Source organism: Heteronotia binoei, chromosome 1, assembly GCF_032191835.1.
Source record: "Heteronotia binoei isolate CCM8104 ecotype False Entrance Well chromosome 1, APGP_CSIRO_Hbin_v1, whole genome shotgun sequence".
NCBI classification, from domain to species: Eukaryota; Metazoa; Chordata; class Lepidosauria; order Squamata; family Gekkonidae; genus Heteronotia; species Heteronotia binoei.
Window position 1 is genome coordinate 150,993,681 of NC_083223.1, and position 23,411 is coordinate 151,017,091.

Below are 23,411 nucleotides of genomic sequence, written 5' to 3' on the forward strand. Positions count from 1 at the left end.
CACAGAGATGGGGCGGTGCTAGCTTTGCTGAGGATGGGGCTAGCTTTGGCTTTTCTTGTGACCCAGTAGTGAGGCTTCCGTGGCCCGGTACTGGGTCACGACCCTGCAAATGGGAAACACTGCTCATCTGGATATCCACTTGCAAATTTCAGCAAAAAAAAGAAGTGCATTTGTATTAGTTTTGATTCAACACCTAAGTAGATGCTGAATGTATTCCTATATTACTTCATACACTAGTAACTTCACCATCTTCAAGCTACAATTCTTTCCAGAAGTGATTAGGCCTAGTTTTTTGTAAATATGACTGGCTTCCTAATACTGAAATTCTAATACTCATTTAGTGATATTGCTCATCTGAGCAAAACCTCCTGAACATATTATCCTGCAAATGAGTAAGATCAACAATTTCCCATATTTGGGAATTTTCTATTTATGGCTCCAACCTAGTTGAATGGCCTGCCTGAGGAGGTCAGGAAGGTTCCCACACTTATCATTCTACAGGTATGTAAAAAAGGGGCATGTTCATTGGGGGCATTTTTAGAAGAGGAAGAAGACTACAGATTTATACCCCGCCCTTCTCTCTTCTCTCTGAATCAGAGACTCAGGGCGGCTTACAATCTCCTATATCTTCTCCTCTTAGATCGTCTCCCTCCCTGTGAGGGCTGAGAGGGCTCTCATAGCAGCTGCCCTTTCAAGGACAACTTGTGTGATAGCTATGGGAATAAGGTAAAATGAAATTGTTCAAGGGAGCTCTTTTATAAAATGGGGTTACACTTTACTGCACTAATTATTGCATGCATTATCTTTTACTGCATTGTGTTCTCATCAGGCCTCAGATTCAGTGGGAGTTCACAGAAGCACAGTTCCTGAACTTTTCTGAGAGTTCCACCTACTCCTTCCTACCTTGTCCACTGAATAGTATGTGCAGTTGCATAACAATCCCTGGATGAGCTCCACCACCTATTTTTCTACAAAATGACCACTGGTTCTTATTCTTCTAATATAATTTTAGCATAGTTTATAGTGTGTCTTAGGGTTCCCCCCCCCTTTTTATAATTCCGTAATTTGTTTTGAGTCTCAACAAGAAAGTAAGTAAAGGAAGTAAATAAATATTTGTAGTATACAAATTGCAGCACACTTTTAGGAGAGCGAGAGAGAGAGACCATATTGGATGTCCACATCTCTCAAAACATTTTCAATATTGGATCCAACACGAAAGGTAAATCAGCACCTAAACAGGTCCCCCTATGTTATAAATAGGTCAAAATCAGGCTGGTATTCTAATCCAGGTGTTTGCTTGGATTTAGAGAACCTTCTTTATACTACTATTCACTGCTAAGACTTGTTTAGGAAACCTCTGCAAATAATTACCTCTATGGGGTGCAACAGCTTTAATGCATATGAAAAACAAGTTTGGGCTTGGTGGTTGTGTAATATTCTTACCATCTGAATCCTTTTGGTCAGGGTTGAAAGTCAGGCGGCAGTTGTCTCGGTCATCTGGGATCCCATCATTGTCATCATCGGGATCACAAGCATCCCCTTTACCATCCTTGTCATGATCAGCCTGATTGGCATTGGAAATGTAAGGACAGTTATCTTTGTTGTTCTGGTGACCATCTTCATCTATGTCCTCATTGTTGTCACACTGGTCACCAACCAAGTCATTATCTATATCAGTCTAAAGGGGAGAGAACAACTAGAATTGGGATCTTGGTAACTGCACATCCCAAGTAATAAGTATACAACAGTAGTGCCAATAGTTGCACTGTTTAGTGAAGAAAATGTTTGATGGAGAAAATTTCTTAAAATCAGAAATAGTATCTTTTGTTTATTAGGATTTCTTTCAAAAAATCCTAAATTACATTTTGCATCTTGGTTCTTCGGTTTTCTGGTTTGGAATCTTTTTGGATTTCAAAATGTAGTTACATTAGCCAGTGCTAAGGAGAGGTAAAGAAGAATAAAGGCATGTAGGTAATGACATCTGTGAGAGACAGAGAGATGTAGTAGTAAGAGTCGTGAACTCTAATCTGGAGAACCAGGTTTGATTCACCATTCCTTCTTCATATGAAGCCTTTTGGGTGATTTTGGACCAGTCACTGTTTTCTCAGAACTCTCTCAGCCCCACCTACCTCACAAGGTGCTTCTTGTGGGGAGAGGAAGGGAGGCAACTGTAAAACACTTTGAGACCAATACTCCCTCTAAGCTGTGGAGTCTTGTGAGCAAAAATTCTACTTTGTGAGCTACTGGCATTAAAGTTGTGAGCTACTGCATAAATTAGTTTGCTCTGGGGTCATTTTTCCTGAGCAAAGACAAAAATATATGAGCTGGAGGCTAAGAAACTGACTAACTCAGCTTAGATGGAAAACCATTTGAGACACCTTAGAGTAGAAAAAAGTAAGGCATAAAACCCATCTTTTCTCTTCTTAATCACATCTTCGCACAAGATTGAATAAACCAGACTGCCAATAAAGAGATGCAGCAGACTTGACTGCGTATTGCATTTCTACAGGAAGTCACTAGAGTAAGTCGGTAATTCCAATAAGTAAGGAATGTTCAAATTAGTAATGCATGCTGAATCTTATGGCAAGTGCCATGCCTCCATTGTAGATCATCAACTTGTATTCAGAAGGCCCCAGATTCAGTTCTCAGCCTTTCCAGTTAAAGAATCCCATGTTGTAGATACTGGGATTCTCTGCTGGAGACTATGTCTACTCTGACTGGAAGCAGCTGAGCTATATAGTGAGGGAAACCAATGGTCTGACTCTGTATAAGTCTGTTTCATTTGTCCTCTAGCTCTAATGTGTAAACTGATAGATATTTGGGAAACAAAAGTTTACTAAGACCTTTGCTTCCAGCATGCAATAACAGTTAGTTAAAGCAAAAAAACCCAGATCATTGGCTTGCTTTTGTTTATTTTGTGGTTGGGAGGGCGTAAAGATGAAAGCTTAGCTTCTTTAATTAACAAAATCCTCTCCAACAAAGTATTAAAATTTATACATCCTTTGGATGTATGAACAGCTCAGATCTATTCCTATGGCATGGAGTCATTATTGCATGTGCTGTGTAGATATTTGACACAACAATTGATGCAGAAAAATTGCTGCAATTGTTTTCACAAACCCAGTGCCAATGCAAAAATTCCTTGACCACCGAAGGTCTTGATTTTAGCCTTAGGCCTCTTTGTAAGATTTTACAGATGAGACTGAGAAAAACTGGACTTCTTCAAAGAAACTTGTCTTGCCCAGGCAACATTCTTTAGATATAAGTGGCTGCCACTGACCTCAGCAACATTCCCTTTTTATAAATCCTGAGAAGCTGGCAGCAATAATTTTGCACAATTGGAAATTCCAGACCATTCACTCAACTCAAAGGCAAACATTTAGTACTGGAGCTTTTTCATACAACTATGCATACAATTCACCACAGACCAAGCACTTTCCTATTTGTATCTGCCTTTAATATAATTGTACATTTGGTTCTGAGCAGAAAAATCTTAGTCCTATGTAAACTGGACTGTTTTCCTTCCAGAACAGAAGGCTGAATAAGTAGAGCACAGCACTTGTGCAAGACTAGAAAGCCCATTTTGGTCTAGGACTTATGTTACTAATTATAATTTTTTTTATGAACAGAAGTGGGCAACAAAACTTTTGTTCATTTACTTTTTCAACAAGAGTAGTTGCTTTGCTACTGTGCTTGAAAAATAGCAAAAACCCTTATTTCCTCTTCACAAACCTCATTTGAAATATTTAAGCAGGAAACATTTAAGCTGAAAAAAGAAGACTCTCACCAAAAGAAGGCCAACACTCCTGCTGGCCTTGCACCATATCACACATGCATAAATACTATAAATGTTTCATTTGATGCCTCTTTTGGGAGGTATTGTGCTTACAGTCATGCAAGATGAGATGGAACCTCTGTCTAAGCAGTTTCATACACATAAATCTTCATGTGGAAGCTACTGAATGATAGGGTTGCCAGGTCCTACCTAGCTACCAGTGGGGGGATCCTGTAGCCAGTCTGGGAGTCTTCTTTGCTACAAAACCATAGTTTGCCCAAAACCCAGAGCATTGTCATGCAATGTGATAACATCATCATGTCAAAGACATCATGTGATAACATCCCTGTTTGGAGGTGGAGTTTCCCCACTGGCCAGCTCAGGGTCAATGGATTGCAGCCCTGAAGACTGGGGGATCCCCTAGCTGGATCGAGGGTCTAAAAAAGCAAACACACAAGGTCCTGGAGGTAATCAAGCTCAAGCAAAAGAAACCCCCAGTAAATAGTACATTACAGTCTTCACTAATACTTTACCATGTAATAGTACATAATAATATCAAACAGACACCTCTCATACAATATCAAAATAACAAAATACACAGTAAGCAATGAACTTTCAATAGCACAATTAGAAATTACACACAACAAAAATGTACAAACAATATAAAATGACAGGTAATCGATAATTATTATTCTCCATGCCTGCTGAGAAAGACATAGGATGGTCATTTAAAAATACCTTGAGGCCTGGGTGCTCCATACTTTGAGAATTTTTTCTCCTCTATGTTTAAAATGATGCATTAAGAGGATATTGCTCTGTGAGAGAAGTTCAGCTGTGGATCAAGATTCCGAAACCAGACCTTTTGCATTGATTACCGGTCAGCTGAATGGATATTTTTATCTCCATGAGTAGCACCATCAGAGACCTTTCCATGTAGCTACCTGGAGAATTTGTAACAGAATTTTGGAGAGCAGTTTTGACTTGTGGAAGTATGGACTTGGGAGTATGTTTGTATATTTTTGTTGTGTGTAATTTCTAATTGTACTATTGAAAGTTCATTGCTTACTGTGTATCTTGTTATTTTGATATTGTATGAGAGGTGTCTGTTTGATATTATTATATACTATTACATGGTAAAGTATTAGTGAATACTGTGATGTACTATTTATTGGGGTTTCCTTTGCTTGGACTGGGTGTCTGGCAACCCTACTAAATGATGAACATACATGTGGAAACCAATAGTCCTCTAAGCTGTGCAGTCTTGTAAGCAAAAATTCTATTTTGTGAGCTACTAGCATTAAAGTTGTGAGCTAGTGCATACATTAGTTTGCTCTGGGACCATTTTTCCTGAGCTATGACAAAAATGTGTAACCCAAAGGGTAAAAAACTGTGAGCTAGCTCACACTAACTCAGCTTAGAGGGAACACTGGTGGAAACCCAAAATCAGGCTGAAAATAAACTTAGTAGAAAGTTGTCATTTGCTCCCACTTACGTACATTTTGAAATGGTTTCTCCCCAATAAATAGAGACGGGTAGATGAGGGAAACACCAAGCATCTCTCAAATCTTCATTCCACCTCCTTTCCTCCCTCATTACACTTTGAGTCTTGCAATGCAGGTGGAATGATGGGATTGTTGAGTCATCCAAAAGCATACCTCAGAGAGGGAGCTTTGTAGTAGTTTATCATATCTCTACAGTCCCCATTTACCTGATCAGGATTGTGCACCAGCGGACAGTTATCACAATGATCACCAACTCCATCCCCATCTGTATCTGTCTGGTCTGTGTTGTAGACATATGGGCAATTATCTCGTTCATTGAAAACATCTGCCAGGATGTAAATGCAATACCAATAAAACCATATGTTTAGATCCCACTTTTACAATGCAACATTCATGAGATTACAGGAAACTAGCAAAGAGACATCCATGATTTACCTCCTTTTTTGAGACAATTATACTGCAGTTTGAGATCATAGGAGGAAAAAATATAATAGAGTGATAACCTTCTCAATACATATCCTGTACTCTGAGATTAGAATGCACATTATCCTAAACTTTCATTTGTTAGACATCATGTCTTAAGAATGAATGTGCAAATCTTTAGTTTTAAGTATTTGCATTGGCATTTCTACTGGTGTGGGTAGTATAGCACGGGATGGCAATTCTAGAATGCCTCTGTAAATGTCATTCTCTTATATAGCTACCGCACAGTTCAGTGCTTGTTAAATAAAGCATATATGGGAATGCTCTGTTCACCTGCATTCGCAATACCCATATAAATGGTTATAACCAAGCAGGTCTGTATGGATCTGTCACTTGGTTCCATGTTGGTTAAAATGCTTTTTGAATAACACATCAGTGAATCATTTTCCTGTTCACTTTCTCAGTAGCTTCATGCTGACCAACTTTCAACCATACAAAGACTACATGTATGACACATTATCTGACAATGCTGGAAAGGCAAAATATAACCAACTTGTTTTATGATAACTCCATTGCATACCTATCAGGTTTCATATTTTGCCCCCCCAGTCGGAATGAAGAGACAGACACAAAGTGTTGGGTATAAAAACTGGGCCGCTTTATTAAATAATTAATCAACCTATAACTGGCAGGGATGGGACCTGAACGGGACAAGCCCTGGGGTCACCCCCTGACCCCGCCTTGTCCAAAGGGCGAGCCACCCTGCCCCCAGCACAAGCCCGCCGTATTCGGGTTGTAGCTGAGCGGCCAGGCCCCAGCCATTCTCCACCTGGGCTAGCATCAATCCCCCATGGAAAGATCCGCCCAGGTGAGGCTCTCCGTGATCTGCATTCCCCGCACTGAGCCGTGTAGCCCATCTGCGGTTCCTACAGACCACCCGCACCACTGGTGCTAGGCCATAGGTGCTCCCCTGAAAACACTGTGGCCAAAACATCCTCCAGCCTGCGACCGAATTAAAACTTCTACTGCTAACACCTAACGCTACAAGGCAGTACAAGGTAGGCGAAAAACAACTCCACATGGGCCAATTATGTGAAGATGAAAAAATTCCTACCTGGCCCCTAACAAGGCGACCGGTTGAAACCTGTACTGTCAAGGGAGGGTGGGCAGGCAGAGAGCCCAAAAGGAACTGAAGAGCTCTGGGCTTATATAGCCCTGATGCCATGCCCAGAAATAGACCCGGATGTACCGGGCCGAGTGTTCTGTTGCTCCCTCCTTCCGAGGGGGCAAAGACGGCCCCCAGCCTGAACGCCGGCGATACTTGGCTGGGAAGGGCCGGGCCTAATTAAAGGCCGTGGCTTTACTTTTTAAAGCACTATGCAGTTTGAGTACAGCAAATCTTGTCAGATAATGATTTTGTCAAAATCCCATGTGGAGGGAAGGAAAATTTATTTTTGAATGCCAGATTAAAGAAGGTCTCAAATTACACTTCTGGCTGTAGAGGTGTGGTGGTGGTATTTAGGGCTAGTAAACTGACAAAACTGACCTGAACAGTAGCTGAGTCCTGAAAAATCTAGCAACCCCAAACATTTTTGGTGTTCTTTGGAATGCTTCAAGGTTTGTGGTTTTAGATGCAGTTTATAAGCAGAAGCATCCACATGGGTTTTTGACAAAATGGTTCAGTGAAGACATTTCATTTAGCTAGCACATCATCTAGGCATACTTTAGGCAAGTCATTATCCCAAACTGTGGCTATGGCTCAACCATAATTATATTTTCATTCTTTGTAAGATTATTCAAATATATTTAATGAATATTATAGTCTTATAGAAAACCTCTCCCACCATAAGCCTTTGGTCACTATGGTAAAAGCCTAAGAATGTTTTCCTGGATATAAATACTGAATATGGGACTTACTTCTGAGTAAAGCTTCTCTTTCAGACTTGCTGAAGAGATCCTAATTCAAAGTCTTCTATTCAATAATCACGGGAGAGGTAACATGAAGTTTTTTCTGTATATCCCCCAACTTGATAGGATAAGTTGCTAATCAAGTTATAGCAGAGTCCAAATCTGCAGTTTTTATAACCTTATGTAAAATGCTACTCTTCAACATTTCCTTTTCAGAGGATTCTGGATGTTGGTTAGTTTTACGGGCTTTAATAGGACTAAGCTTTGTATATTTTCCATTGAGATGTTTTTACTAGTTTAATGGTGTTTTGTATTTGCAGATGCCCATCTCCATTTGGTAGTCACCTTAGGTTTACATAGAAAAGCAGGATGTAGATTCTTAAGTAAATAAAAACGGATTTAAAAAAATTGTTGGAATGATTGTAAAATCAGAAATAGTCTTCAGAGACTTGGTTTAATTAAAAAAAATAGGCACAGCAAAGCTTAATGAAATCCTTTTAAGTTTCACTGATTTCACTGGAAATTATTTAAGCATATATTTAATTCTATTGAAATTAATCAGATTTGAAAATGCACAGCTTTGGCTGTATCATGAGAATTTCTTGTAATGATTTAATACATATGGTTGAAATTTCCATATATAACTATGGACAGCAGTGTTCAATGAGAAGAATATTGTTTGGAATGGGATACACATTCTAGTGTGAACTTAAATATTAATCTCCACTTGCATTCTTTCACTACTATTTGCACAAGTAACAGCTTTTGTATAACTACAGCTAAATCAGGACTATGTCAATGATCCAATGAGCATGTGAAAGCAACTTCATTATTTGCATAATGAACAAACACAACAGTATTATAAAATCCTAAGCAAATCTTGATCCTATTATAAAATCTTTAGCTTGATCCTAAACAAATCCTAGGGCTGGGCAATATATATTTGGGAACATAAATCAAAGACCTGGGATGGTTGTGTTCAACATGGAGGTAAATGAGATTTGAAAGTATCTAATTTTCGGATTGTACTTATATGTCACCTTTTTCAAGCAAATGCACAAGAGTGTTGGGCTATAGCATCATATTGTTTGTGGATAGGAGTAGTTATTCCCAATGGAAAATAAAGATTTATTCTGAATCATTTACCACAACACTGAATAAATACAAGATACAGAAGAATGAATAAATATACCATCTCCATCAATATCCACTGCGCATGCATCTCCTTCTCCATTATTATTGGTATCAATCTGAGCAGGATTATGAACATAAGGGCAGTTATCACAGCGGTCACCAACTTCATCCTTATCATAATCAAATTGACGGGGATTGAAAAGAAGAGGGCAATTGTCCTGAAAAAGAGAAATAGAATTAAATAAAAATAATAAAAGTAGAGTTCAAAAGCTATTATACTATAATAAGAATTTCTCCCTTCTGTACATGAAATATACTTCGGAATGGTGTTTCCATTGGGATTCCCAAATGGGCCTCATGCTGATGCTAATAATACTCAATGAGACATACTCAATGAGGCATGTTCAACGCATCCTGGTAGATGAATATCAGGGCTATTTTTGTAGCAGGAACTTCTTTGCATATTAGGCCACACACCCCTGATGTAGCCAATCCTCCAACTGCTTACAGAGCTCTTAGTATAGAGCCCACTGTAAGCTCTTGGAGGATTGGTTCCATCAGGGGTGTGTGGCCTAATATGCAAAGAAGTTCCTGCTACAAAAAAAAAGCTCCGATGAATATAATAGATCATCGTAGCCACATCAGAAATAAGCTTTTCCTCTGACAAACATAAACCCAAACTAGATACAGGACTGTTCCATTCCTTTTACATGTTATGATTCATGCCTGTACATCCTGCATGCATTTGTGTACATTTATTGTAAGAAAGAGCCAATGCAATTGAAATCAGGGCCCATACCTGAATAAAGGTGGGGTTTGTATCACACATTCAGCTGTACACACATTGAATGCAACTCAACACATGTACTTTAAAAATCAAGCACACACTGTAAACAAATTGTACATGTGTTTACTGTAATTTGTGAACAGGGTTTTTGAGAAACTGTACTGAAGCCAAATGTCAAGAATATAACATTCATTGCCCCCTGTAAAATAAGTGTAATAACCTGAGCTGTCCAGATCAAAGAATGTTTTTCCTATACACCATATCTTCTTTCCTCTTAAAAAACAGATACAGAGGATTTAATGTGGATCAGGTCTGTAACACTCAGTTTAATTTTTCCTCATTCTACCATTTCCCGGGTTGGGGGGGGGGGGAATGCCCTATCTGCAGATGCTTTAAACTTTGACAGATAAACAGAGACAAATTGTGGCTGCCTTTTCTTCTCATCTGGAATTACAGCACATGAGGAAAGGGACCTTTTCAATGGGGAAAAGTATGCACAGCAAACCAGGCTTTCCCCCTTTTCTTTTTGTAACTTTTCTCCAGTGCTAATATTGGACTCTGTGACAGCTTTTTGCCACTGCATTATACGTGGATCCACTAGAAGCCCATAGCCACATATAGTTTGATCATTAAAGACATCAGAATATGCATAAATACTGGGCAACTTCAAGATGCTGTCCATAAGTGTTTTCCCCCTAAAGAGGGCTTACTGAAGGAAGAGAGTTTACCTTATCATCCTCTACACCATCGTTGTCATCATCCTCATCACAGGCATCACCTTTTCCATCTTTATCAAAGTCTTCTTGCCCAGAATTAGGCAAAAGAGGACAGTTATCCTGTACACAAAAAACAACATCATTCTATTTATAAGAGTTTCAAACATTACTTAAACACACGTTGTGCCCCACAAGAGAATCTAAAAGAATAAAATCAGACTCTGAAGCCATGTCTAGAAACTGAATGTTCAATTGCATGTGTAATCACTTTTCATCCAATTTTAGTTTGTAATGGAAGGCAATCTTTGGTTATACTAAATGGTATTGTTAACACTGGCATGATATGTAATGATGGCTACCACCTGACAATTTTGTTAGGTCATTTAAAAAGGCATTTAACCTCTATTATATCCACATATGTATTACAAAAATAATGGGCTGGGGTTTTGGGAAGAGTCTCTTCTAAATGGATTCAACATGTTAGGTTCTTCATAAAAGCAGACCTTCCATATTGCTTCTTGAGTCAAATGAAGTATGTCCTGATGACAGGAACTGTGGGGTGGGAGGAAGAAATATGAACTGTAAGTGCTGAGTTGGCCACATTAACAAACTAGCAAGAAGACATCAGCCAATGCTGAAGCACTTTGGGGTTTGAATTTTATACTCCTCAGTAGTAGCCCTGTTCATGAGCAGAGATATTTATTCCTAGTTCCTTCCTATTGTCTTATTGAGTCACACCCTATTTTCAATTTACAAACATGTCTCTTTAATTTATGGCACAGAAACCTTCTATAAAATGAACAATTAGGAATAAAGCATTTTGAAATGAGAAATATCTTTTTTGTGAAAAATAAATAGGTTACATTTGCAGAGAGCTCTGAGCCTCAGTATGAGAAGGGAGCCATCTTTGGAATAGCGAGCATTGCTTATGCTGTGGATATTATGAAACTTTCTAGAATAGAGTATCTACTCAGTGGAACAGATATAATCTGCAATAAACTGAATTTTAGAATTACTTTGTGATTATTAAGCACAGTTCATTAATCTTCCAAAATGCCTTCTACATTATTCCTGCCTTCTCAATCTGTGCTCCTATGCATACTTATTAAGGAATAACCTCAGCTGAATTACAGTAGAAATAACTTTCAAGTCAATGTACCGGTACATAGGTTTGGGTAGTCAGTTTCCAGCATGAAATATTATTCTCCCTTATTGTTTAGAAGACAACTTGCCTCCTTCATGCAAAGTTGCAATGATTAATAAGAGCAAACTATGAATTTTATGCATGTGACCTCAATGGAAATAAATTTTGCTCTGCATGTAAAAACTCGCTTGCAACATTTTTGATATGGATTCTGAAATAATATCTGTCTCAAACGGCTGATGGGATATCCCATATATTTGGAAAAGAAAATCTGTAGTTTACTTTTACCTGGAAATACTTGGGAGTGTTAAGTACTGGGGTCAGCGCAGTAAGAGACCAGAGGCGGAGAGTGATTTAAGCAAGCTTTACTTCAGGAACACACACACACACACTGAACTCTGTTCAAACTTCCCGCTCTCTTTTATACAGTTCTTGCCCCCTTCTGATTGGTCCTTAACTATTTAAACGGATTGGCTATTTACAGGGCCCTAAGGGCCTATCAGGGGACAGTATGAGCCTGGATGTTGATAGGCTGCGTATGTTTCAATTCTTCCCCTGATTGGGCACGCTTAGGACTTCTCTGAAACCCTGGTGTGGTGTTCAAGCTCTGGCTTGTTCAGCTTCCCTCCAAAAGTAACAGTTCTCCCATTTGAGCCCAGGACACAACAGGGAGGAGCATATATTAAATTATTCAGTAGGCCAGGATAAGCATAGGCAGCCACGTTAGTCTGTTGTATTTTCATAATTCCAGAGTTTGTAGGAGCAAAACAAGACAAGAGATTCACTGCATAAACCAATAATTCCTACCAAATACGGTACCAGGAATTATCTTGCAATTATACATTCAGTTCTGCTTGATGGTCCTCAAGAGGACTTTAATAATAATATAGGCCAAAGATATAGTCTTAGCAGTGTTTTAGGTGTTTGTCTGCAGACAATAAGATACAAACTGAGCCAGTAAAATATTTTGTTCATCATTCTTTCTATCAATAGAAATTAATGAATGGCTCATCCAAATTGGCAGTCAGCTACTGACTCCTTTAGTTACCATCCATTGAGCCATAATGATTTTCCCATGATCTCTTCTTACTCACTTTTATGCAGTGATAAGTAGCATTGGCAGCACAGACCAGGTTATTATTGGGCCATCCATCAAGGTCAGAATCTTCTCCACAGATGAATCCATCACCAGCATAGCCTGTCAGACATTCACATTTGTACATGGGATCACTGAAATGTCCCAAGTAGATACATTCTGCAGATCTGTGGCAGTTGTGTGTCTTATCTTTGCAAGGGTTTGCAGGTTCACAAACCTGAAAAAGTAGTTCACAAAGATTCACACTATGCTTCAGTTAGAACTAAAGTTATTTTTTTAAAAAACAGGCCTAAAACTGGATTATGCTAAGTAAACTGCAGGGCAGGAGCCCATATAAAGTGTAGAAGAGGCTGCTCTAATAGCAGCAAAACTCTTCTTCTGCCTTTCATCAAATACACCTAGGGTTGCCAGGTAAGACAGTGAGGGATCTTCCTTGTGTGTGCAAAGTGATGATGTCACCTGGAAGTGACATTATCGTGCCAGGCACATCGCAGGGGAGATGCTCTAGCACCTGGGAAAAAACTTTATGATTATCATAGAGTTTCCCCCCCAAATTCTAGAGTGTCCCCCTGCAACATGCCCAGCATAATAATATTACTTCTGGTTGATATAATTGCACCAGGCACGTCAGAGCTCACCGTTGCTCTTCATGGACAGGGCTCCCCCCACCAGCCAGTTCTGTGGTGGCTGGTTGGAGGCTCCAAAATCAGGGGGAAACCCACCCCTAGCAGGAGGCTGGGAATAAATATACCTGAAACAGCAGCAACATTTCCTTTGAGACTTATGAAATGTGATCAAGCAAGTGTTCCTAGGCTTGATCTTACAAGCTTCTTTACAACTGCCTTTCAGAAATGAAAATTCATTTTGCAAATCTGGTTGGAGAGAAGTATATGTGATAAAATGTCATTCAGAAGATGCTTAAACACTTAGAGCAAGTGAGTGGAGACACAATTTAAGTAAATAACTGTCAGAACAAAAATTGAATTTCCAAAAGTTGCATGTATGCCTTTTGACCTCCTCAAGCCAAATGTATCTCAACAGTCAACTATACCTTACCAGAAGACTGAGAAACAGCCTGTCCTTGTTGCCTACCACAGCAAGAAAACAGGGGAGTTGCCAAACAGACAGCAAATCATTCAGTATGGGTGATGGGCTGCTCTCTGTTGAGATTTGCCCTATAACTTTGCAGTTTTATTGGAACTTTGGCAAAAGAAGAGGAATAATCTTCCAAGCAACACAGAAGACTTTCAGGTCAATCAATGGTTACCATCCTCTAGGTGGATCCTGGAGTTCTCCCAGATTTACAATGGATTTGCAGACTATAGAGATCAGTTCCCCTGGAGAAAATGGTACCTTCAGAGGGATCTTATGGAATCACGCCCCGGCTGGGCATCCAAACTTTGCCTTTCCAAGACTCCACCCTCAATTGTCAGGAATTTCCCAAGCCAGAGTTGGCAACTCTAGGGCAAACCTAAACAGTTACTACCATTCTAAGCTCATTGACATTAATGAGCTTAGAAGACTGTGACTGTGCTTAGAACTGCATTGTTTGTCAAGCAAAACTGAAACATATCTTTTTGTACATGTTCTATGATCATGTATACTAATAAAACTGCAAAAAGACAAAAAATGAAATATCATTTCATTTCCATCAGATTTTGGGACTGACAGGGCATTCTCTCCCTACTCTTTATACCAGATGCATCATATTTTCCATTTTGCAATGGGTCTGCTTTCAACAACACTTACTTGCTTTTCTTTCTTGGCAGCCTCAAGGCCCACCCCATAAGGCTGAGTTCCTTTGTAGCGTGGAGGGCATGGCAAGCAATGGAATCCTGGGTTTGTGTTTATACAACGGTGGTTCTGGTTTAATTTAAAGCAAATGTCTGGCACTACCACACACTGCCAAGAAAACAAGTAGAAATATTTACTGAGTTATCTCAATGGGAAACCTCCAACAATGACAATGGGAGGGATCAAAGATGTCTTTCCACACAAACTCAAAATTCATGTACCTCATCCAGGTCCTCACAAAATGTTCCATTTCCAAGGTAACCAGCAGGACAAGGGCCACAGGACCAAGAACCATCAGGGTAACTGTTGCATTCTGCTCCAGGAAAGCAAGGATTTGACAAACATCCATCTGCCAAAAGCATCCAAACTAGTATCAGTGATGTCCACACTTGTTCAAACTAATCTTGTTCAAAGGGAGGTATAAAGAGGGAAAAACTCATTCCGTAAAAAGTGATAAAACAACAACTGGCTGTACTACTTAACAAAGCCTTTTTTTCCCCTTTTCTGTTTATAGGCTATTATAAACAGTTGGCTGTATTGACAATTATTATGCATATACTTGTTATGAAGGTATAGCAACAATGGCATATGAAACTCTCTTCTACTGAACTATATTACTGCTCCATCTAACCCAGTGCTACTCCTACTGGTAGCAACCCTCTATGGTTTTAGGCAAAGGAAATGGCCAAGATCCTTTTAACTGGAGATTCCAGGTTTGAACAAGTGGACATATTTCTATAAAGTAACAGGTGTGAAAAGATTAGCAAATTATCTAGTACCTTCCCATACTCACCTATTGGGCAATCCTGTTTATTGCACATATCATACTGTATGACATCTCCCACACATGACTTTCCACCATACTGAGGTTTTGGACTGTTACAGAGGCGAGACCTTTCTCGAATCCCCCCTTCACATGTAACAGTGCAAGTCGACCATGGAGACCAAGGGCCCCAACGACCATTGACTGGAATAAGGCAGACAACACAGGAAATTAGGTAATACAGCACAGATAACAATTAAGCACCAGTACAGTAACCACATGCACTGGTTTAATTAGCTGATCTCAAGATGTAATTGCAAATGTTCACTGCATCAGTATGAGGACAAATCTTTTTTTCTTGACACTGAGAACCAGAAATCTTTGTATAAGTCAACAGAATGTGTCCCATTGGGAAGCTATTGCTATACATATTTGGGCCAGTATTCACAGCCCACATATTCAGAGTAATAATATTCAGAGGCTAATTTAGAATAACTGAATTGTGGATTGTGACCTTTGTCATTCTCTAGAACTAGAAGACAACATCATCCAAGATAATAATCCAGATGGATAGCTCTGACAGCCTACAGCAGTGGAATAAAACAGGAATCTGTTTTCACACAAGCCTTTATGAGTCAGAGCTTCCTGCATCTCACAAAAGCTTACATGAGAATAAATATTGGTAGTCTATCATTATTCAAAGTACTGAAACCTGGACTGCCTTTCCAGAAGGAAAATTCAAAGTAGATATCACATTCTCTGTTAAATTAGCTTAAAGTTGATCATGCTAGACAAAATTAGGAATATGTTCAAAGGCTAAAGTTATGTTGAATTTTTTAAAAAACCCACCACAATCCCCATACCCTTGCATTAGAAAAACAGAGTACCAACAAAAAATCTGAATGCTGTATTTTCATGGAAAATATTTCCTTCCTTACTTCCCTCAACTCCAAATCTTTTGGAAAGATTTTAACTGTTAGGTTCCCTCTTTAATGATTCAGTGAAATAAGCATGATGGATGGTACACAACAAAGAAGAGCATTCTGCTCTCCACATAAAATTTATTTCTTGCGCATATTGCCACCAGAGTAATCTCTGAAACAAAGACTTCTGTGGAAGGAGGAATACAACCCGGCAAACCCAGCCTGGGGTTCCAAATGTGTCTGTAGCATATTTCTGTAGCCTGTTTATAGCCTTATGAAGAACAAATATTCTGAAAGGGCCCTCTTCCAAATATGAGTGATAAAGCCCCTGCAGGTGGTTCAAGCTGTACTTTCACTGCTGGCAACTTTTGTTATCATAAATTCCATTTGGTCTACACTTTTTAAAAATTTCTACATGGCAGCTGAGGGGCTTGATGGCACTTCTAATTGGGCTACATTGGCCCCAGGAGCCTCTAGCTGTTGGCTCAGAAAGAATAGGGTGAGGATAAATTTGGTTAATCTAATGAATGCTAACATCCAAGGTGTTGCCCTGTCAGAAGACGAAGCACATGTAACCTAGACATTCAGGCCAACAACTTACTTGGACAAGGGACTCCTTCACAGTCTTTTGTTTCCCGGCCACTGCCTTTACAGTTTTTCCCACCCATCTGTGGGATCGGTGAGTTGCAGAGTCGTATGCGAGTTATATTGCCCATTCCACAGCTCACAGAACAGGAAGACCAAGGGGACCAATGGCTCCAGCCACCATTCTGACGTACTGGACAGGGGGGTAAATAATCACAGTTCAAGCAAGGCTCTCTACATTCTCAAAAGTTCCAACAGAAGGCTTCAGAGATCTACTAGGAACTAAAAGAACTGCATTCATTTGCAATGTAAAATCCTATTCTATAACCACTGACTAAGGGCTGTTATTACAAATATTTTTGCCTGTAGCAGCCACAGTTAGCGGTCAGCACACTCTGGCTTGGAGAGTCAAAGGAAGAAGAGAAGTAGGTTTTTATGCCCCACTTTTATCGACCTTTGGAAGTCTCGAAGCAGCTTACAATCACCTTCCCTTCCTCTCCCCCCAGCAAGCACTTTGTGAGGTAAGTGAGACTGAGAGAGCTCCAAGAAAACTGTGACTGGTCCAAGGTCACCCAGAAGGCTTCATGTGGAGGAGTGCGGAATCAAACCCACTTCTCCAGATTAGAGTTCACCACTTTTAACCGCTATACCACACTGGCTCTAAGACTAAAACTTGGGGAACCACTCACCCATGAAACTAATGTTAACACTGCATCAGTCATTCTCTCTCAGCCTTCCAGGGTGCTTGTAAGGGTAAAATGGAACAAGGGCAACCCATGAACGCTACTCTGAGTTTTGGTTTCTTTCTTTTTGGGTTTTTTGGGGGGAGAATAAGTAGAATAAAAATGTTATAAGCTCTGTTCACAGCTTATTGTACTGGAGTGCAGTTTTTGTGCCATCCCATTTTTAAAAATAATACACAACTTTTATTGGCCTCAGACTGGACCATTTTTTTCTACTTCAGTCCAGCCACTGAATTGGGATGCCGGCTTCCCCTCCCCATTGAAGATTTTTACCAGAAACTGGCCCATCCACCCTCCCTTCCTGGGGACCCTTCACCTTTTAGGTGTCAAGCAGGAATTTCTGAGACTCTTTCAAACTAATATGGAATAGAACCTCCTCCCCCTGTTCCACATTGTTGGGGGGTTAGCTAATTATAATTTGGTCTTTCCTATGGAGGCTACAATAGCTAAAGGGAATGAATAGACTTGCTGGTGCTGGGTTGGGAAATACCTGAAGATTTTGGAGGAGGAGTCTGCGGAGGGCAGGATTTGGGGAAGGGAGGGAATTCATCAGGTATAATAAAAGATTCCACCCTCCAAATCAGCCATTTTCTTCAGGAGAACTGATATTGGTCATCTGGAGATCAACTGTAATAGCAGGAGATATTCAGGTGCCACCTGGAAGTTGGCAACTCTAGCAATGAATGTGTTTGCCCAAAACACTAGTAGCCATGCTAGGCTGACTTTAGCAGCAACCCACACTAGAAGTTAGGGTTATTGCTTTGTTGATGTAGACTGGCCATTCATACAACATTTTAATCTACATTTGGTGTCTTAGGTCTCTTTTCTGGGTGCTGGCACAAACAGATACCTTTAGCAGTGTTACCCTATGGGAAGGCAATAATCTGCTTGCTGCTCTCATGTGCTGAATTCAGTTAAATAGGCCTTTCTATGATCCAACAAAAGCTCCAACATGGGATCACACAGAGAACTATCTACGACACTTGCCAGTTTTATGTGATTCATCAATTTTCATTGTAGAAAAATGGGACAACTCCAAAGTAATTCAAGATATTGGATTTATATCCCGCCCTCCACTCCAAAGAGTCTCAGAGCAGCTCACAATCTCCTTTACCTTCCTCCCCCACAACAGACACCCTGTGAGGTGGGTGGGGCTGGAGAGGGCTCTCACAGCAGCTGCCCTTTCAAGGACAACCTCTGCCAGAGCTATGGCTGACCCAAGGCCATGCTAGCAGGTGCAAGTGGAGGAGTGGGGAATCAAACCCGGTTCTCCCAGATAAGAGTCCGCACACTTAACCACTACACCAAACTGGCTCTCCAGGTAATATCTTGACATCTGGTAATATCTTGACATCTGGTGAAGTTAATATGGTTAATAGGGTTGCCAACTGTAGAGAATTCCTAGAGATTTGGAGATGTAGCCTGGGAGGGTGGAGTTAGGGGAGGGGAGGGAGCTCAGCAGGAACATGATGCCAGAATGTTCCTGCCATTTTCTCCATGGGAAGTTTGGCAACTGACCTCTGTAATCCGAAAATCAATTGTAATTCTGGGAAATCTCCAGAACCCACCTGGAGATTGGCAGCCCTAGAAGGTAATGAGTTACCCAAGTGTTCTCTATTTGGGATACAATTATTTCACATATAAAACTGAATTCCCAGATTTGTTTCAAACAGGAAGCAAAAGATGCACCACGATGAAAATGAAGAAAATTATAGCACCCACTGCGATTGTCACATTTGCCAAGGGAACAGATTCTGGTTTGAATGGAGGGGCCTCGGCAAGTGTTGCTGGTGACATCACATGACCTTCCTCGCTGCTGGGTTCCGGAACCACAAGTGACAGAGCATTCTGTCCACTCAGACCATGGAGACCATCCCTCTTCACTGTCATCAGCTACAGATTGGAAGAAAAAAAATTATCTGCCTTGTTAGGTATTTGTAAGTGGAAGCCTGATAAAACACAGATCCAAACTGTGAGTGGATCAATAGCAGCTCTCCTAAGCTCTGTACTCTAAAGGTTTGTAAAGTGTCCCATCTGACATATGCTCCCAACATGGAAAACTTACCATGTTGGATCCCAGCAAGCATTTCCACAGGCACCAGGATTTCTGCTAGGGAACAAAATTTTCCTGCCTCTGTATCACACCTCCCACCAAAAGCCTGATATGCCCCTCAAAATCCTATTATGGAATGTCCCCATTCCTCAGGAACAAGATTTTGGAAGACCCAGAAGTGATGTGGACACTATAGGGGCAATGCTCTGGTTTTGGGGCAAAACTCTATGGTCTGACGGCAATTTTATCATCAAGTTTTGCCAAAACACCAGATCATCACCCACGATGTGCCTCCATTACTTCTGGGTGACATAGGCACAGTATGCAATGTCACTTCAGGTGACATCAGCACATCAAGGGCAACACTTCTGGCTCCTGGAACATCCCCCCACCCTCTGCCAGCATCTAAAACAGATGTAGCAACTCTAGCAGAAAGACAGTTTTCAAACTTGATTGCTGATATATTTGTTTGGCTTACAGGGCAGACACCAGGCTTTTCCGCACCCTAGGTGAGGTCACCCCACCCCACCAGCCTTCCCCTCTGCTGACAGCCCCCCACCCACAACTTCCTGTCCCACCGCCTGCAGGCTTGAAGGAAAAGGAACTGCCCCCCTGGCAGCCAAATCTTGCACAAGGCAAGCAGAAAGGAGAAAGACCCACCAATAGTTCCTAGGCATCTGGAAAGCAAGGGTGCCAGTGTGCCTGCCAGGAAGGGAAGCATGTGCTCCCATCGGGCTCCTACTCCCTGGTGTTTGTAAGGGGTCAGCCACTGAGCCAGCCGCAGCTCAGAAGTAGGTCTCACAATGTACAACAGGGCTATGGTGCAATCCTTTGCTTGGCAACAGCACACACCCAAACCAGGAAAGGGATTGAGCTACATCGCAAAGAAGCTCGATGGAACACAGAGGGACTTACTTCCAAATAGACCCCTGCCTCTAGCTGCAAAATGCCAGCTGCATTTTCCCCCATTGAGAATAGCAGCCAGAGGGTGGGGAAACGTGGCATGAGTGTTGCCGCCAGAGGGTGGGGAAACGTGGCATGAGTGTTGCCGCCAGGAGCCAATCAGCATAACAGAATGTCTTGCAATCAGAGACAATCAGTGAGTGCAGGTGAGCCACCTATCACTTCAGTTGGGCCAATTAGTGCCCTGGGGGGCAGGGCTGCCTTTCCACTGATAACCAATCAGGGCTTCCAGAGCCTGAACTTTTGCTACCCTAAACAAGTTGTTACTGCTGGATGGTGCAGCCAGCCTCTGTCTCTGATCGATCAGTCAGAGGCCACCTTAACTCTTGTAGTGCAATGTGTAACTCATTTGCTGTCTCTGGCTCTGCCAACACCATCTTGTGGTGACCCACTGGCAAATGGAGTCTCCGAGGTAGGCCTGCAGGTGCTTCCCCTGCCACTAGATGGCATTCTAGGCAGCTGCCTACCTCACCAACTGGGTAGTGCTGGCTTTGCTGACCCCTCAAATCTTTTCTGCTAATGGCAGACCTCTCTTTAACAAGTCTTTTAGTAATGAAAGAGAAACTTTCATTAGCAGCTCCTTGGCTAGAAGAAGGTAATGCCATTTATTTGGGGGAGTGGGCAAAAATTAACAGGTTTTGGGGCTCCAGCCCAGTATGTTTTCCACATTGAGTGTGATTTTTACACAGGTCACTTGTAGACAACCCCCCTTCTAAAAACTGAGGTGGAAGCTTCTGGTGTGAAAACTATCACCCCAGATCACAGGTTTGAATCAGACCTGAGGTTAGTGTTAACCCACCCTCAAGGCACTCCGTTTTTACAAGGCCCAAGGACCGCTTTCCTTCTACCACTTCCCCTTTTTCCTCCACACCTCATAACCTTGTCCTATACTTCAAGAATCTTTCAACAACTGAAGAGAACAATACATGGGATAATATTTTCCGAAATCACTAAAGGGGGCTAATATATTAACAACAGCCATAAAGATAGCTGGCATGTGAGTGAAATCAGCACAAGAAGTCTGATGAGAGCCAGCAGCAGCCTGTGCCTGCCCTTGTAGGCACTGCTTGAAGCATTGGACAGGAATGTACAAGTTAGCAACTCTCCACTATACAAATTTTTAATATACATCTTATATATGATACTTACGGTAAGAGCAGACAGGACAACACTCGCCATCAATAAATAATGGGCTGACACAATGCACTGCTGGACATGTGATTTTATGACATATTGTCTTAGAGTCCTACATTCAAAAGAAACAAAAATACAACTATTGTTTAAAAATTAAGCCAACTGAACACCTCACCTTTGAGAAGACTTTTAATCTACCCCCTCCCCATCTCCACATTGCACAAACCACATAAGGTTTGCATTCAGAGCTGGAATGGACTTCCACCTCCAGCTCTACTCTGGGTGTCAATGCCCAGATGGCCAGCTCCCAGATTACCACTGACCAGTCGGGCCACACCTACTCTGATTGGAGACATCTGTGTGCCAGTAGGAATCACAGTCCAACAAGTCACTACTGGAGGGGCTTTCAGCTCAGCAGGAGACAGCAAACAAGTTCTCCTCTCCTATAGTTGTACTAGTGCAACATTAAGGTTATGCCACTAAGATGGAAATCACATGTGCAGCACTGCTGAGGACAAAAAGGAAGAGCTCTGAATGTTGGAGGCAAAGAACACAAGCAGAAGACTCTACCCAGAAGAGATGTTCACACACAAAGCTCGATAGCAGCCCCCTACTGGTGGAACCAGCTGCTGGAGGAAGTGAGGGCCTTGCGGGACCTCATCCAGTTCCGCAAGGCCTGTAAGACCACTTTCTTCCAGTTGGCGTTTAACTGACACTGAGCCTTGTAGTGTAGGGAAAATTTAAGAAATACTGTTGCCGCTGTAATTATATAACATCAAGGATGCTAGCACCACATTGTTTTGATTGTTTTAATTATTGAACATTAAATTTTATAACATTGTTGTGGATTTTAATTGTCTGTTGTGGTTTTATTCTGTGAGCCACCCTGAGCCTGCTTCAGAGGGGAAGGGGGGATATAAATCAAATAAAGTAAAGTAAAGGTGTGCTGTCTGTATCGCTTTATCATCCCAGAGTTAGCATGTCATGGTAATTGCAGTGGTACAAGAAAAAAACAACCATAGGTCTGTTGAATCAAATTGTCCTGATAGGCTTACAAAAGCAATTATGATCACTGCCTTAGCATATGTAAGTTCTCATCCCTCTTGTGATAGCTTAGCTTGCTATGAGCATTTTAAATGGCAAGGCTTCCAGATGGTCAGCCAAATTCTAAGCAAGTATATTTGGAAATATCCCATTGTATACAGTAGGACAACTTCTAATAAATGTGTTCAGGACTACAACCTATATCTGTAACTAGGCTCAGTCTCAAAGCACAACACTTGGAAGCTTTCTCAAAAAACTCATTAGCGCTCCTTATTTCACACTGGATGTTTATGCAAAGTTAATAAACCACTTAACCCAAACCAGGATGTGTGAGTTTATTAATTTAATCTGGTCACATATGTGTTAAGCCTCACCTGGCAAGTACACTTTGTGCAGCTGTCCACAACCCACTGTGCATTGTTTGCAAATTCACGTCCATCTTGCCAGCAAGCTGATTGGTTCTTGAGTGTTTTGTTGGGGCCAAGTAATTCCCACATGATTTCATTCTCCTTAGACTGTACAATGAAAAAAATATGTATATCAGTAGAGGCAAGCTAACCTGTAATCAATGTGCAAGCCAACAAGTGTGAAGCTCTTCCCTTTGACTATATAAAATTAAAATACTCAAAAAGGATACTCATGACCAAAGCCAGATGGGTGGTTTAAGCCACCCCAGGGATGGCAGGTGAGTGGACTAAAAAAGCATGTCCAAATGCACACATCTGCCTGCCATCCTGCTCCCACCCTCAACCCGTCCCCACCTTACCTGGAGCTGGCTTTAAAAGGTACCACTTACAAAGTGGTACCTAATCACTGGGGAGCCTCTGAGGCACTTCCCCAGCCATTTGGATGTCTGGGAAGTGCCCAGAAAGCACCCAGGGAGTGGCAGATGGGGTGCATGAACGCTCTGGATGCTCCCCCAGG

General features: G+C 41.2%; 1 protein-coding gene across 1 annotated transcript in view; it reads right to left on the minus strand.

The window, feature by feature from the left end:
* Window positions 1-23,411, minus strand: part of THBS2 (thrombospondin 2) — a 95,197-nt gene that overhangs the window by 39,150 nt on the left and 32,636 nt on the right. The window contains exons 6-17 of the mRNA XM_060242482.1: window positions 22,862-23,002; window positions 21,459-21,555; window positions 19,016-19,186; window positions 16,567-16,743; window positions 15,073-15,246; window positions 14,501-14,628; window positions 14,235-14,387; window positions 12,484-12,702; window positions 10,258-10,365; window positions 8,801-8,960; window positions 5,484-5,602; window positions 1,444-1,678 (exon numbers count right to left, since the gene is read on the minus strand). Of these exons, the coding sequence (XP_060098465.1) occupies window positions 1,444-1,678; window positions 5,484-5,602; window positions 8,801-8,960; window positions 10,258-10,365; window positions 12,484-12,702; window positions 14,235-14,387; window positions 14,501-14,628; window positions 15,073-15,246; window positions 16,567-16,743; window positions 19,016-19,186; window positions 21,459-21,555; window positions 22,862-23,002 (1,882 nt within the window). The remainder of the gene's footprint in view (window positions 1-1,443; window positions 1,679-5,483; window positions 5,603-8,800; window positions 8,961-10,257; window positions 10,366-12,483; window positions 12,703-14,234; window positions 14,388-14,500; window positions 14,629-15,072; window positions 15,247-16,566; window positions 16,744-19,015; window positions 19,187-21,458; window positions 21,556-22,861; window positions 23,003-23,411) is intronic.